This window comes from Miniopterus natalensis, chromosome 7, assembly GCF_054644295.1.
Source record: "Miniopterus natalensis isolate mMinNat1 chromosome 7, mMinNat1.hap1, whole genome shotgun sequence".
Classification (NCBI taxonomy): domain Eukaryota; kingdom Metazoa; phylum Chordata; class Mammalia; order Chiroptera; family Miniopteridae; genus Miniopterus; species Miniopterus natalensis.
This window is the reverse complement of record NC_142087.1, coordinates 79,844,362-79,858,438: the sequence shown is the minus strand read 5'-3', so window position 1 is coordinate 79,858,438 and position 14,077 is coordinate 79,844,362. Positions and strand designations below refer to the sequence as shown.

Here is a 14,077-nt window from a genome sequence, read left to right as displayed (position 1 = left end):
CAGTTGTGGATTCGGGTGTCCAGGGGTTCCTCCTTGGAAATGTTGGTTCCAAACAAACTCATGTATTTATCTGCACAGCAGTGGAAGTGGGGGCTGGCTCAGCCCTCCATTTCCCCCCCCAGACACATGATTCACCTGAGGTCACAGTGAGTGGCAAAGCTGGGATTGTGACTCGGCGATGGTGGAGGCAAACCTCACGTTCTGAACCTGTGCCCTCAATTCTGCCATGAGCAGCAGTGCAGGAGCCTTGGGCCCTGGAGCCAGGCATGGTCCAGCCAGCATGGGACTTGTTTCCTCCTAGACACTGGACACACCAGACAGTACCTCAGGGCTGCGTGTTCAGATAATCGGTGCCAGATGCTCAGCTGTGTGCTTGGCAGGAGTGAGCACTTGATAGTCTGTTTTTAAAAAAAAATAAGAAAGCTGGCCCAGGTTTGCTGCCCACCTCCCAAACCTCAAGAGGAAGACACCAACTTTTTTAACCTATAAGTGATCTTACCCAAAGAAACTAACATGCTGCCGGAGGTGTTTGAAGTGGCACCAGGAGTGTACAGATGATGTATTTTAGAATTGTACTCCTGAAACCTATGTAATTTTAGTAACCAGGGTTACCCCAATAGATCCAATTAAAAAAAGAGGAAGAAAGCGGGAAAGAAATGGCACCGAGAGCAATCAGAAAGTTATTCCTTTGACGTCTGGCTCAATTTTATTTGAAAATGGGGGGGGGGGTTGGGTTCTCATTCGAATGCAGTGGGGGGAGGGGAGGGAAGAGGGGCCATAAATGAAGTGGCTGGAACCCCAGGCAGGCTGGGGCGCCGTGGAATGACAATGAGCCGGCCCTGGTGGGTCTCATCCAGGCAGGCCTAACAAGATTAGATTTTCATAAATTTCAGACAGTGCCAGTTCCTAATTCCTCCGTGTGCGGCCGGGAGGCCAGACAGGGCAGCCTGCACGGGCTGCTTGTTAACCAGGAACGCGCCGGCGCCCCTCCACCCGGAACAGACACTTGGGGGGGACACGGGGGCTCGTCTGGCTGGAAACCTCCTGTGGGCTGGCAGGAGCCAGGTGACCTCCGGCCCGGCTCCCCAGCTGAGGAAAGAGAAATGAGCTCCAGCACCCCACTGCCACCCAAATTATTCCCCCAAAGCTCAGTGGCCATCACACCCACTTAATACCTGTACAGCCAGGCCTGTTCTTTGCACAGCTTAGCAAATTCCATGCCAGCCCCTCCCCACTGACAGCTGGGAAGGGCCGAGGCTCCTGCCCTTAGTCCAGGTGGCACCCCTGTCACCAAGAACAGGGGCCATGAACTCAGACTCCAAAGAATCACAGCCTTTCCCTGCACTCACCCGACCTGGAACACAGGCTCCAGGCCACAGCAGCATTAGCCGCACCTGTGCTGTGGTCACCAGTGGAAACCACAGGCCCCATGTCCCATTGAAACCTGCCAGGTTGAATTTAATGCGATCGTATCCCCAAGTCGCAAACGTAACCGTGTGTTCTTCCCGGATCACAGATCTGGTTGAGTGTTTCATAACTATTTTGAAATAATTGGTTTCTTTTTAAGCCACAATTTAAATTTAATTTTAAACACACATTCTGAGAGAGCGTCCTGGCTGCCCCAGCCGCCAGGGCTCCGTGGCAGAGAGGGGGCGGAGACCGGAGCCTGGGAGCTGTGGGTTCCAGACCGCTCCCCGACTTGGCTCCTGGCTGCGAGGGGGCCTGTGCTGCGCCCCAGGGGTGGTCATGGGAATTAAGAGGGAAGCCCTGTGCTGGCGAGGTGCTTGGCACACAGGTGGTGGCAGAGGAGATGGCAGCTGTTAGTACCTTTACCCAGTGCCGTGGGCGGTGCCCACAGCTCCCCCGAGTGCCTGGCAAGAGGTTCCTTCCTAACTGAGATTTTCCTCTGTGTTGGCGGAGGGAGATGGGCACCACTGGCCGCAGATACTGGCTTCCTGGACCACATGGTGGGTGACGCTCCAGCCAGGTGACCAGTCCCATTAACAGGAGCCCTTTGCTTGAACCTGTGCAGTGTCTGACATTCTGGAGCCAGGGTACTCAGGACCAGTGGGAGTGGGGCAGTCGGCCTACCCTGGCCCTGGCAGCATGGGCTCGAGGGTCTGGGCCCTTGTGCTGCATGGCCTTCAGCCAGCCGGCCTCAGTTTCCTCATCTGTAAAGGACGGGGGGAGATCACGTTAGTGTCTACGTCACAGACTAACAGTGAGGATTCAGTAAAACAATGTCCATAGGATGCGGCCGTGCCTGGCACCTAGGGGACCAGAGATGTGTGTGCACACATCTCAAAGTGACTGCATCTGTCTCTGGCAGAGAAGACAACCTCGGGGAGCATCAGACCACGCCAGTGAGGCAGAGGAGCCTGTTAACTGGAAATTATTCACGAGGAAAGAGGACACTAAATGAGAGGTGACTTGACTTTGCATGTGGAAGATGGGCCTGGTCACCCCCGAGAGCCTGCCACGTTCACCACCTGCCCCAAGGGAGGAATTACAAAGAAAAATGACAGCGTTGTGCCCTGGCTGGTGTGGCTCAGCGGTTAGAGCGTCAGCCTGTGCACCGAAGGGTTGCGGGTTTGATCCCCAATCAGGGTGCGTGCAGCCGATTAATGTGTCTCTCCCACATCGATGTTTCTCTCCCCCTCCCTCCCTCCTTTGCACTCTCTCTAAAAATCAATGGAAAAAATATCCTCGGGTGAAGATTAACAACAAGAAAAAATACGACAGCGTTGCTCTCTCACCCTCCCCATAGCGAGAGATTTGACATCAGAGCAAAACTAAGGGAAAACGATGCTGCTTTCCCAAAGGCTCCATTCTCACAGCCAGGTCCTGAGAGCAGGGACCGGTGCCTATAAGTCCCTGGTAGCCTCAGATCCAGCTGCCACCCTCGCTGACCTTTTTGGGCGACCTTGCCCCAAACCCCTACCCCTGGGACAGAGTTAGCAGGGCACAACCAGCACTTCCAGGGCATCAGCCTGGGTGAAGGACGCCGTTTGTCCCCACAGGCTGTTGGGATTGTGACGATGGAGCCCGTGCTATTTCTCCCCCGTTCTGAGCTCTCCAGGTTGTGGCTGGGGCTCACAGAGGTGTGGGTGCCCTGGGCCACACACCTTGCAGCTGGCAGATGGGGAGGCAGGACCGACCCGAATCCTCAGGGGTGCTCGGGGTGTGGGGAGGGGACCTAACAAATACCTCAAAAAGCCGGGAGTATTGAGCAGAACCGAGGTCTCCCCATCATAGCTCTCAGGGAGGCTCTGGGTTCGGGACCCGGCCCTGCTTTTTCTAAGGCAACTGCTCCCTGAGCCTTAGTTTGCTGGTCTGCAAATTGGGGATGGGAATGGCACCCGCCTCCTCACTCGGGGGAGGAGAGCTCAGAGCTGCAGCTGTTAGAATCATCACCATAGTTACAGTGAGTAGTTACCATGTGTGCAGTGAGTCGGGCTGTGGACCGGCCCACCCACCCCCTCTTGCTCTGTCCCCTCTGTGACCAGGCTTTGGCTGTGAGTCCTGTGGTCACAGGAGATTTGGGGACCAAGGTCAGGCACTCAGTGGTAGGACCCACTTCTGCATGTACCATGCAGGGTACTTGGCTTCGTGTCCAGGTAAAGGGGAGGTCTGTCTTATTGGGGAAACAGAGGCAGGCTCCACACGTGCCATTAGCAGCAGAGTGACCTGGGACTCCTTTGGCCCTGTGCTTTGGCCTGCCCAATGCTTTTAAAAGTCTTCACCATGCTGCCAGCATTAGAGGCGAGGCAGCTTCACAAATGGCTTCCAGGTTCTGGAGAGGTGGGGCGGTTTGGGCCCCCTGGGAGCCTGCCCAAGGCACCGTCCTGTTTGGCCCACGGGGTTTCAACCAGGAGCGCCGGTCTAGAGCGGTGTGTGGACTGGGGAGGGGGCTCATGCTCCATTAGCGATGCCTCCCGTGGGAACCGGGGTGAGGAGTCAGCACAGATGCTGAGGGCCAAGCTCCCCAAGGGGCCGGGCAGACGACAGACCCAGGTGAGGCCTGGGGCCAAGCGAGGGCACACGCCTATGTGAAGAGGTGGTTGCCCACAGTTCCATTTACAGGACTGTGCATGCAGATGTCCTCGGGTCTCCTGTTTGCAACCTTTCCCAGCAGGTGCTTTCAGGGTGCACTTCCCAAGAAGGGGAGTCCTCCTGAAAGGAGCACCCTGCTTGTGAAAGAGCCTGGGGGCTGCTTTTGGCAGGACCAGACCCTCTCACCCATGGCCAAGGCCAGAACTCCCAGCCCTGGGCGCTCTCTGCCACGCAGGCCGTGGTGAATCAGCTGCTGGGGACTGGGTAGCTCTCCTGCCCCATTCAGTGCCCTGCCCCCGTGCCTTTGTGCCCCTGGTGTGGCCTATAGTAGCCAGTTTACAACTTTCTCTTCAGGCTAATAGGTTTGGGGTTCCCCTGTGTTGCTGTAGCTGGGGTGCTAATGAGCCCGCAGTAATCAGTCACCTTGAGGGCATGCTCCCTGGGTGCCCAGCACATCGCCACACAGAGGTGCCCGGGCAGGCGCCCTGCATCTTCCCCTGTACTTGGGGCAGCTGGGATGGACTCGAGCGAAGTCCAGGGTCACACAAAGGCTGTGCTGGTCTGAGCAGAGGCTTGGGGACCCTTGGCCGTCTCCCTCCTGCTCTGGGCCCAGACTCCAGGCCTTCGGCTTCCAGAACACGGGACCCAGAAATCAGTCCCACTTGCCCTTTTCCCTAGAACTGCTCCCTCTGCGCCCCCTGTGAGTTTTCTGTCTGTGCCTTCATGGGGCTGTGGCCCAGGACCTAGGTGGGCACAGCAGTGCTATCTGTCAGGAGCCCAGTGCTCATTTCTAGGGGTGATTCTCTCACTCCGGACACCAGACCCCAGAAACCAGATCCTCCTGTCATCTGGGCCCCTCGTGGCTGGTCCGTGGAGCTGTGGGGGTTTCTTCACACCCACTCGGTCTGCTGGGGTCCCGTCCATGGCCCTTGATGGCCCTCGCAGCCCTGCTGCTTCAGCCAGTGCTGCTGCGTGGGCCTGAGGGCACCAGGAGGGTAGAGCCTGGCCCGGGCCCTGGGAGCCGCCTGGGAGGGGCACAGGCGGTCCCACACACCCCCCTCCCTCCAGGCCCAGCATGGGCAGGCCCCTGGAAACGGAGGGAGGGGGAGAGGGCTGCCCACCTCTGCTGTCCGGCCGGGGGGAAGAGTGTGTCAGGTTCGGGGAGGGGAATTGCAGGCCCCTCTGAGACGGGAGGCCATGGTGCTGCACAAAGCAGGCCTGTGTGTCCCCTGAATGGGTGGCTTTATCCCAGGTCCTAATAGACAAGACCTGGGCCCTATGGAATCAAGCCAGGCCGCCCAGGCCCTAGACCAGCCTGTCTGGGGAGGCAGGAGGTGTGGCCACAGTTACTGGGTTGAGGCCAGACGCCTAGCCTTTGCCCAACCCAGGCCCGCCCTCCTGGCCAGAAAGTGAGGGAGTCCTGAGAGTGGTGGAGGCTTGCTGAGTTCCTGCCAGGCTGGGCCCTAGCCTTCCCAGGGATCCATGTCTCACCAAAGTCCCTGGGCAGTTCATCGTCCCTTCTGGCCTCTCCAGAGTAAAATGGGGACACAGTCTCACCCATGGGCCAGAGCCAAGGCCCAAACTCCAGATAAAATTCTTGGGTACAATGGACAGTCAGGTGAGAGGAGCTACCAATTCTGGGCCCTTGGGCTACAGGAGCCTGTCACTTGACCTCTGAGATGGGTGGTAAAAGTGCCCCGGACATGTGCTCAGCCCTGTGCAGGGATGCCCACTGCTGCCAGATCATTGTCATGGGGCTTTCTGTGCATGTTAGAGGTTGCACAGCGCCGCTGGCCCCTGCCACTCGATGCCAGGAGCACCCTCCGTGTGACAGTCACTCCTGTCCCCAGATACTGCCATATGTCCCGTGAGGGGCAGACTTGCCTGACTTACTGATGGTGCTGAGTAAGCTTGGCACAGTTGCGCAAATGTATGAGAAGGTAGGGGTCCTGGAAAGCCTGGGCGGGACAAGGGGCCAGGGCTTCCAGAGGACGTGGGTTCTGTGTGGAGAAGCTCCCGTGGCTGGACCAACAGTACTGGTCACCAAGGATGCATTGTTTTCCTGCTGGGAGCCTCAGAGAAGCCAAGGCCAGAGGCAGGAGGGGCTGGCCCTGCAGGGTTTGGATTTGGGTGGGCCCAGCGTGGGGGCAGGCTCGTGACAGCCACACCTCACCGGCAGCCGGTCCCTGCTCCTCCAGCTCCCTTGTCTGTCTTGGAGGAGGAAAAGCTGAGTCAAGTGGCCGTGAGCTTGAACCTGTGCCCTGGGGGCCCTTGGCTAGTAGCTCTTGAGCACCTGGTGGCATTTCGGAGTCTCCTTGACCCAGAATGCTTGTTGGGCTGGGCATTCTGCCCAGTGGGCCAGGGGAGGCTGGCACCTGCCGGCTGGTGGCCCCTCTTCCCTGTTACCACCGAGTCCCCAGCAGGACCAGCCCCAGCGTCGCCCGCTGCAGAGTGGGGGTGGGGGGTTCCTGCTGGCACCAACCAGGGCCAGCTGCAGAGCCCCTGACACGGACCCGCCTGAGTCAGCAGAAACCTCCCGAGCTCCCTTCCCGGCACTTGAGGGTTTTTCCGCCTTCAAGGGGAAATACCAAACAAAATCAAAGCGAGAAATGAAAACTGCAGTTACACGCAGCCCTCGGGCTCCCTTTTCCTGCCTCTTCTTCAGAGGGGCTCCTGTGATGCACTTGCCTCTCCTCTGGAGCGCGGTGCCTGTGTGGCGTGAACGCCTGTGCCGTGTGTGTGTGTGTGCTCTGTGTGTGTGTGTGTGTGTGTATGTGTGTGTTGCGGCGCGTGTAGCAGCGGCATGTCTGGCTGGGTGTATGTGTTGGGGCCGGCGTTGGGTCCCTGAGGTCTCACACCTCCCCTTGGTCTTGCAGCGGAGCTGGAGTTCGTGGAGATCACCATCATCGTGGTGGTGGTGATGGTGATGGTCGTGGTGATCACGTGCTTGCTCAGCCACTACAAGCTCTCTGCGCGCTCCTTCATCGGCCGGCACAGCCGGGGCAGGAGGAGAGAAGACGCCCTGTCCTCAGTAAGTGCCCACCCCTCGGGACGTGCCCAGGGTGTCCCACGTCGGGTGCCAATAGCAGGGGACATAGCTCTAGGTCCAGACAGAGGCCTGATGGGATGGGGCGGTGTTGGAGCAGAGGTGCCTAGTTCTGCAGTGGTGACCCAGACACAGGGAGGGGCCCTTCCCTCCAGCCAACGCCCTGCAGGCGTCTGGGCCAGGGACTCAGGGCCTTGGAGGCAGCATGTCATGGCAGGGAGGGGACCCTTCCTGCGGCCAAGTTTAATCCCAGCTCTACCAGTCCTGGCTCTGTGCCCTCAGACCAGTCCCTGATCTGTGAAATGGGGCTACAGCCCCCATTCATTGTATAAAAGCTTGGGGCAGAAGCTAGGGTCCGAGGGGCGGGCTGGGAATTAGGGGGATGGTGGCACATGGGTGGCCCCGAGGCTGTGGACAGTGCACATCTCTCGATCTGTGTTCCTCCGGCGCTGGGAGGACAGTGACAGGACAAGGAGGCTGGTGCTGGGCGTGGCCTCCCGGGTCCCGGGACATGTGAGGTTGACGGTATTGCTCAGTCTCGGGGGCTGAGCCGAGTCTGCCCCAGGCCTGTCCCGGCAGGTTCCACCACCTGTGCTTGCATCAGGTGATGGGCTCAGTGTGTCACCGGGTTGCCGGGGCAAGGGGCGGCTGCTCTGTCCCTCCAAGGCGAACACTGGGTGCCCCAGCCTGAGACCCAGCACATGCCCAGAGGGCACAGCTGCTCTGAAGGAATCGCTGCTTCCACAGCCAGGGCTCACCTGTGTTCAGTGGTCCCGCTGTTACCTCAGTTAGCCCAGCGACAGTGCTGCCAGCTGCAATGCACGTCTGCCGTGGCTTCACTCGCCAGCTCCCCACTGGCAGCAGCCTGGGAACCCCATTTTAGAGGAGAAATAGGCTCAGAGAGGTGGGAATACTAGCCTGAGACCACACAACTTTTAAGTGGCAGTTTGAAGAGCGGCCCCCATTTGTTCTACCTCCAGTGCTGGGGAAGTGAAGGCACTTTGTACAAAGAATACACCGCCCCAAAGCATGTGCTCCAGGGTGGGTCCCCTTCCCCTCTGGGCCTCAGTGTGAGCGTCTGTGGAATGGGTGGAGCTGGCTTTTCTCCCTCCACCCCATGTGGCCCTGGGAAGATGAAGTTGGGGAGAGTGTGGGCGAGATGCAGAGGCTCCTGTGGGAGGCGTCCCTGCGTCCATGGAGGGGACAGCTCTGTGGGCAGCACCTGGGACTTCATGCACAGACGGAGGTTAGGATTCAAGCCCTGGTTCCAGGATACCTGAGGTTAGAAAAAGCCCTCCTCCCCCCAGCTACCCGTCTGCCCGGCCACCTGCACAAGTCCCTGGGGATGCCTGGCTGGGTGAACACAGAGCCTTGTTAGGCCTGATGTAAGTGTGGTAGCTCCCCTGGGGACCCACTGCCAGACAGGGCAGGTCTGTGGAGTCTCAGGGCCCAGCGACCTCCCAGAGATGCCCAAACCGCCCCTGGCCTGGCTGTCCTACCGTGACCCCTTTTCGGGGTCACTTCCTGAGAGCGTGTTTCCTCATTGGCACACAGCCAAGCCCATTCCCACGGTATCTTCTGTGGTGGCTACGTTTGCCTCACAGCAACGGTGTTAGTGATATAGCAGATCGTGTGCCCCACAAAGCATGAAATAGTTTACTCTCTGGCCCTTTAAGGAAACAGTTTGCGGACCCCTGATCTAGATGGAAAAGTGGCCGGCTGGACAGCTCACAGCAAGGGAGCTTTTAGAAAGAAAAGGGAGCCAGATGGAGCCTGTGGTGTCAGGGATGGGAGGGGGCAAGAAGGAGCTGTCAGGAACAACCTCCGGGGTCTAGCTTTTGCACCTGGAAGGATGTGGGGGCCATTCACTAAACTGGTGAACAAGGTAAGTAAAACCGGCCCCTGGGCAGGAGGGCTCTAATCACAGCCAGCTGGATGGTGGGTTTCCGCACAGCAGGGCCAGGTTGGTGGGGGAGCTGAGGCTGTAGCCTCCTGGGAGGGGCATCTGGCCCGGTGGGTGGTTCCTGGATAAGTCCCCGAAGGAGGAGATGACTTCTAGGTACACAAGTTGGAGGCAGTCAGGGACAAGGTGGGAGGATGGTTCTGGGGTCTACAGTGGGGCCCCCAGGCACTGATGGGTGTTTTCTTTACCTACCTAGGTGGTGCTACTTTGCAACCAGGTGGAAAACCCCTAGGCTGTGGCTCAGCGGGTGGGGTGGAGGGAAGAGGACCTCATAGGAGGGCTTTAGGCAGGGCCTTGTCTGGATCACATTTCCTCCAAGCCACCTTGCACCCTCCCCCGGGCTTCCCACTCCACATGGGAACAGGTGCTTTTTTGGGAAAATTGAGACTGTGCTGTCACAGTGCCTGACAGCAAGGCAGCAATTGATACGGAATTATTAACATTAGTAGCAAAATGGTCATTGATGACCATACTAACAGTAACAGTGTGTGCCTGCTTTCTGCATCCCCCCACCTGGAACATACTAGACCCCAGTGAGTCTTCATGGCTTCTGGTGCATTCCTGATGGGACAGTTTTGAGAGACGCAGGCCCCCTCGCGGCCATATGGGGAATTGCCGTCCTCTGGGCAGGTCCTCCGCAGACTGCAGGTGTGAAGCCTCAAACGGGAACCCTCCAGAAAACGCGCCCCCAAGGACGTTAATGGGATGGTGGATGTTTGTGATTTTGATTGTGGTATGGGTTCCTGGTATGTACATATGCCAACACTTAGCCAAGTTATGTACTTTGAACATGTGTAGTTTGTATGTCAAGTATATCTCAATAAAACTAATTTTAATTTTTAAAAGAAGACATCCCTCCCTCCAGGGACAGTGTCTGGGTTTACTCCTCAGATGAACTGATCCTGATGTGGGGTCCCACCTTCCTGACCCTTAGGTGTCTCCCCGTGAAATAGGGATCTCAGTAGAGAGGGAGGGGTCTTTCATTAGTTGAGAGAGATCCCTGGGGCCTTGGGCAGGGTTTCCAGCTCTGTGGGAGCTGAGGGCTCTGATGTCTATGTCGGCCCCTCTGTGAGATGGGCTTGCTGTCTCTAACCTCTCTTTGGTGGCTCAGGCCAAGGTCGGGAGGCCTGAGCCAGGGCAGAAGCTGCCCCCAGGGGGTAGTGGGTGTGAGGGAGCCAGTGGGCAAACTGGAGTCCAGAGCCAGCCCCCTGCATTCCTGGGGGGAGCTGCAGGCCCCACCCAGAATTTCAGGGCAGAGGGCATAAGCTTCGTGAGGTGGCAGCTACATGCCTGGCACCTGGCCCAGAGCTTGGCACAGCAGTGGGGCCGCATCCACGTTTGTTGACTCACTGACTTGTTCGGTGGCGAGGAGCTGGGTGGGGCACTTTCTCATTAACTCTCTTGTATTTCTTCACCTATCACCTGGGCTCACAGATGGGAGGCCAAGGCAGTCAAGAGCTAAACAAACATGGAGACAAGATCATTCTCATGAAGGAAATAATTAAGAGACAGGATTTTTAATGGGTGCGGGCCCTTTAGATAATGGTGTCAAAAAAAATCTGCAGGGGACACTGGAATTAAAAAGCAAGGAGCCCCGGCCCAGGTGGCTCAGGTGGTTGGAGTATCTCCCATGCATCGAAGGGTCTCGGGTTCAGTCCTTGGCTTTCTTAGCAGCTAGTTCTGGAGTTACTGTGGTCACGTGCCAGAGGCAACTGTTCGATGTTTCTCTCTCTCCCTCTCTCTCCTCCCTTTCTTCTTTCCTCCCACCTCTCTTCTTCTCTCTCTAAAATCAATAAACATATCCTCGGGTGAGGATTTTAAAAAGAGCAAGGAGTTGACCATGTAGTGGGGTGGCCAGTGCAAAGGCCCTGAGGTGCACACTTAGCACCTTGATGTGCTAGACAGCAGTCAGCATGGCAGGAGAGAGCGAGGTGATGGCATCCAACATTTTCATGTGCTCACTGAGAGCCACGTGCACCCCAAGTGGCTTTTACGTGCCACTCCTTCAGTTCTGGAATTCAGTAACTTGCCCAAGGTGGCAAAGCAAGGAAGGGTGGTCAAGGCCAGGAGGGCTAGATCAGGCCAGGCTTTCTTAGCAGCTAGTTCTGGAGTTACTGTGGATTTATTCTAAGGCCAACAGGAGGCGCTGGAGGGCTCTGAGAAGGGGCCCACGCATCAGCTGCATGTTTTGGGAAATGTGGAGGATGCATTTTTAGGGACAGAGTGGACGCCCAGTGATCGATCATGCCTGAGAGGTGTCCTGAGCCTGGGCGGGGAGAGTAGGTGGGGCTGGAGAGAGGTGGATGGCGCAAGATCTCATTCTAAATGGAAGAGCTCAGGGTCCAAGCCGGGTGGACCCTTGGCCCTCTCAGCTCTGTCCACCCATCCCCCTGACCTGTCTCTCTCCTCCCCGTACAGGAAGGATGCCTCTGGCCCTCGGAGAGCACGGTGTCAGGTAGCGGAATCCCGGAGGTGAGCCCCCGTGCCGCCTGCCTATTCCCTTCCCCGGTTCCCCTCCACACCTGCTCCCCAAAGTCCCCCAGCCCAGCAGGTGCCCTTCATGGGGCTGGAACAGTGTGGCTGCTACAGGCTCACTCTCTGCCCTTCTGAAGAAATATGCTTGGTGGCTGGGACCCTCCCTGCCCAGACAGTACACACGCCCTACCCCCAGGGAGCAGCCCACAGCGTCTGCCACCCACGCCAGGGCTCCTGGGACAGGCGGAGGCTGGGCCCCAGGCTCACTCCCGCCGCCCTCCCCCCTCCCCAGAGAGCAGAGTCGCATGCACCCATCCTTGCCTCGGGCCCTGCTTCTGGGGGCCCTCACTCTGCTCCGCTCCCTCCAGCCACAGGTCTACGCCCCACCAAGGCCCGCGGACCGCCTGGCAGTGCCACCCTTCACCCAGCGGGACCGCTTCCACCGCTTCCAGCCCACCTACCCCTACCTGCAGCATGAGATTGACCTGCCGCCTACCATCTCTCTGTCGGACGGGGAGGAGCCGCCACCCTACCAGGGCCCTTGCACCCTCCAGCTGCGGGACCCTGAGCAGCAGCTGGAGCTCAACCGCGAGTCGGTGCGCGCGCCCCCGAACAGAACCATCTTCGACAGCGACCTGATGGACGGTGCCATGCTGGGCGGCCCCTGCCCCCCCAGCAGTAACTCGGGCATCAGCGCCACGTGCTACGGGGGCGGCGGGCGCATGGAGGGGCCGCCCCCCACCTACAGCGAGGTCATCGGGCACTACCCCGGGTCCGCCGCCTTCCAGCATCAGCAGAGCAGCGGCCCGCCCTCCCTGCTGGAGGGGACCCGGCTCCACCACTCACACATTGCGCCCCTGGAGAGCACCGCCGCCTGGAGCCAAGAAAAGGAGAAACAGAAGGGACACCCCCTCTAGGGGTCCCGGGGCCTCGGCCGAGGCAGCGGTGGGTAAAAGCAAAACACTCCGCACTTCTAAGAAGGGAGAGGAGGATTGGGGGACACGTGGGGGACGCGCACCACCATCCCCTCCCACCTCTCTGTGTATAAATATTTACATGTTCCGTCTGGTCTGAACGCACAAGCTAAGAAAGCTTGCAAAAAACAACAACAAAAAAAGCAAAACAAAAAACTAACAAACATGTTTTTGTTGAGCGTGTCTTGAAGGCAAAGAGAAAAAAAAAATTCTACCCTAGTCTTTCGTGTTCCCAGTCGGGCTTCGTGAGGGCTTACTTTCTTTTGTTTATGACGACTTCACTTAACTTTAAAAACATATTTGCACAAAACCTTTGTTTAAAGATCTGCAATATTATATATATAAATATATATAAAGTAAGAGAAGCTGTCTGTGCGAGGGTAGGAGTATTTTTGTATTAGAAGAGTCCTATTAAAAAACACACGTTGTTTTCTGAACTCGAAGAGAAAATGGCCGTTTTTGAGTGCCAACTCCGCAAGTGTGTATTACCTTGTAAAGAAAACAATTACAAAGCAGGGGTTTAGAGTTATTTATATAAATGTTGAGCTTTTGCACTATTTTTTAATATAAATATGTCAGTGCTTGTTCGATGGAAACGTCTGTCGCGTCTGTGGAGACTCCGAGGGAGAAGCGTCGAGTTACCCGCGGCCGGCGAGGGTGGGCCCCGCACGCGGTTTGGGGAGAGGCTCGCGGCGGGCACTGTCCCGCAGAGTGGACGCCTCGGCCGGTGATGGGTCCTTACCTCGTTACACATTCCCTCCCGGAGGGGACGCGCTTTTCCCCTCTGGGTCAGAACAGCCCTTGAATCGCACGAAGTAGGAAAGTTATTCGAGGCCCTGAGTTCAGGCGGTGGCTTTGCCTTTCCCCAAATGAAAATAAACTGTTACTAAGGAATTTAAGGTTTCTCCTACTTTTGTTTGAATCATGAAGGTCCCCAGAGGCAGGGGCTACCGGTGCTCCTCTTGGCGCGCCAGAGGGGCGCAGTCGGCTTCGATGGTGCAGAATTCGAGGGTGGCTCCAGAATTTGCCGGTTAGGGTCAGTGCAGTCCACTGGCAGATGGGAAAGGCCCAAAGTATTAAAATGTGACCTCGACCCCAGCTTTCTCTCTCTATATTGATTCTCACTTAACAGCCCAATAAACAGAAGACCAGAGGTGAAACGGTGACACTCCCAGGACATGCGGACGGGCTGAGACGAGAGTCAGGCCCTCTGCAGGCCGAGGCAGAATCCCTCCCCTCTCCATCTCCTCCCGAAACGGTCCCGCTTGGGGGGTGTGTGTGTGTGTGTGTGTGTGTGTGTTTTCAGAAGCATCCTCCTCTGGCACGACTGTTTTTTCCCAGGACGTTACTGAGTAGGCTTGGGTGTGGCGAGACCCCCGGCGGTGGGGTGCAGGAGGAAGTGCCCGTGGGCACACTGTGGGCAGAGGTGAATGACAGGAAGCGGGGTGGGGGGTCGCTGGGCATCTCCCGAGGACAGTGGCAGGAACGGGAGGGCCTTCCTTCCAGTGAGGACGTGCTGATATTCCGTGGGGGGGCCTCCCCAGCCAGAGGAGCGGCCCCTCACCC

The 14,077-nt window shown here is 57.8% G+C and overlaps 1 protein-coding gene across 1 annotated transcript in view; it reads left to right on the top strand.

Annotated features, from left to right (window-relative positions):
* PMEPA1 (prostate transmembrane protein, androgen induced 1) overlaps positions 1-13,405 on the top strand; it is a 48,244-nt gene extending 34,839 nt beyond the window's left edge. The window contains exons 2-4 of the mRNA XM_087819186.1: positions 6,930-7,084; positions 11,481-11,534; positions 11,906-13,405. Coding sequence (XP_087675312.1) covers positions 6,930-7,084; positions 11,481-11,534; positions 11,906-12,454 — 758 coding nt within the window. The 3' untranslated portion in view covers positions 12,455-13,405. The remainder of the gene's footprint in view (positions 1-6,929; positions 7,085-11,480; positions 11,535-11,905) is intronic.
* The last annotated feature ends 672 nt before the right edge of the window (positions 13,406-14,077 follow it).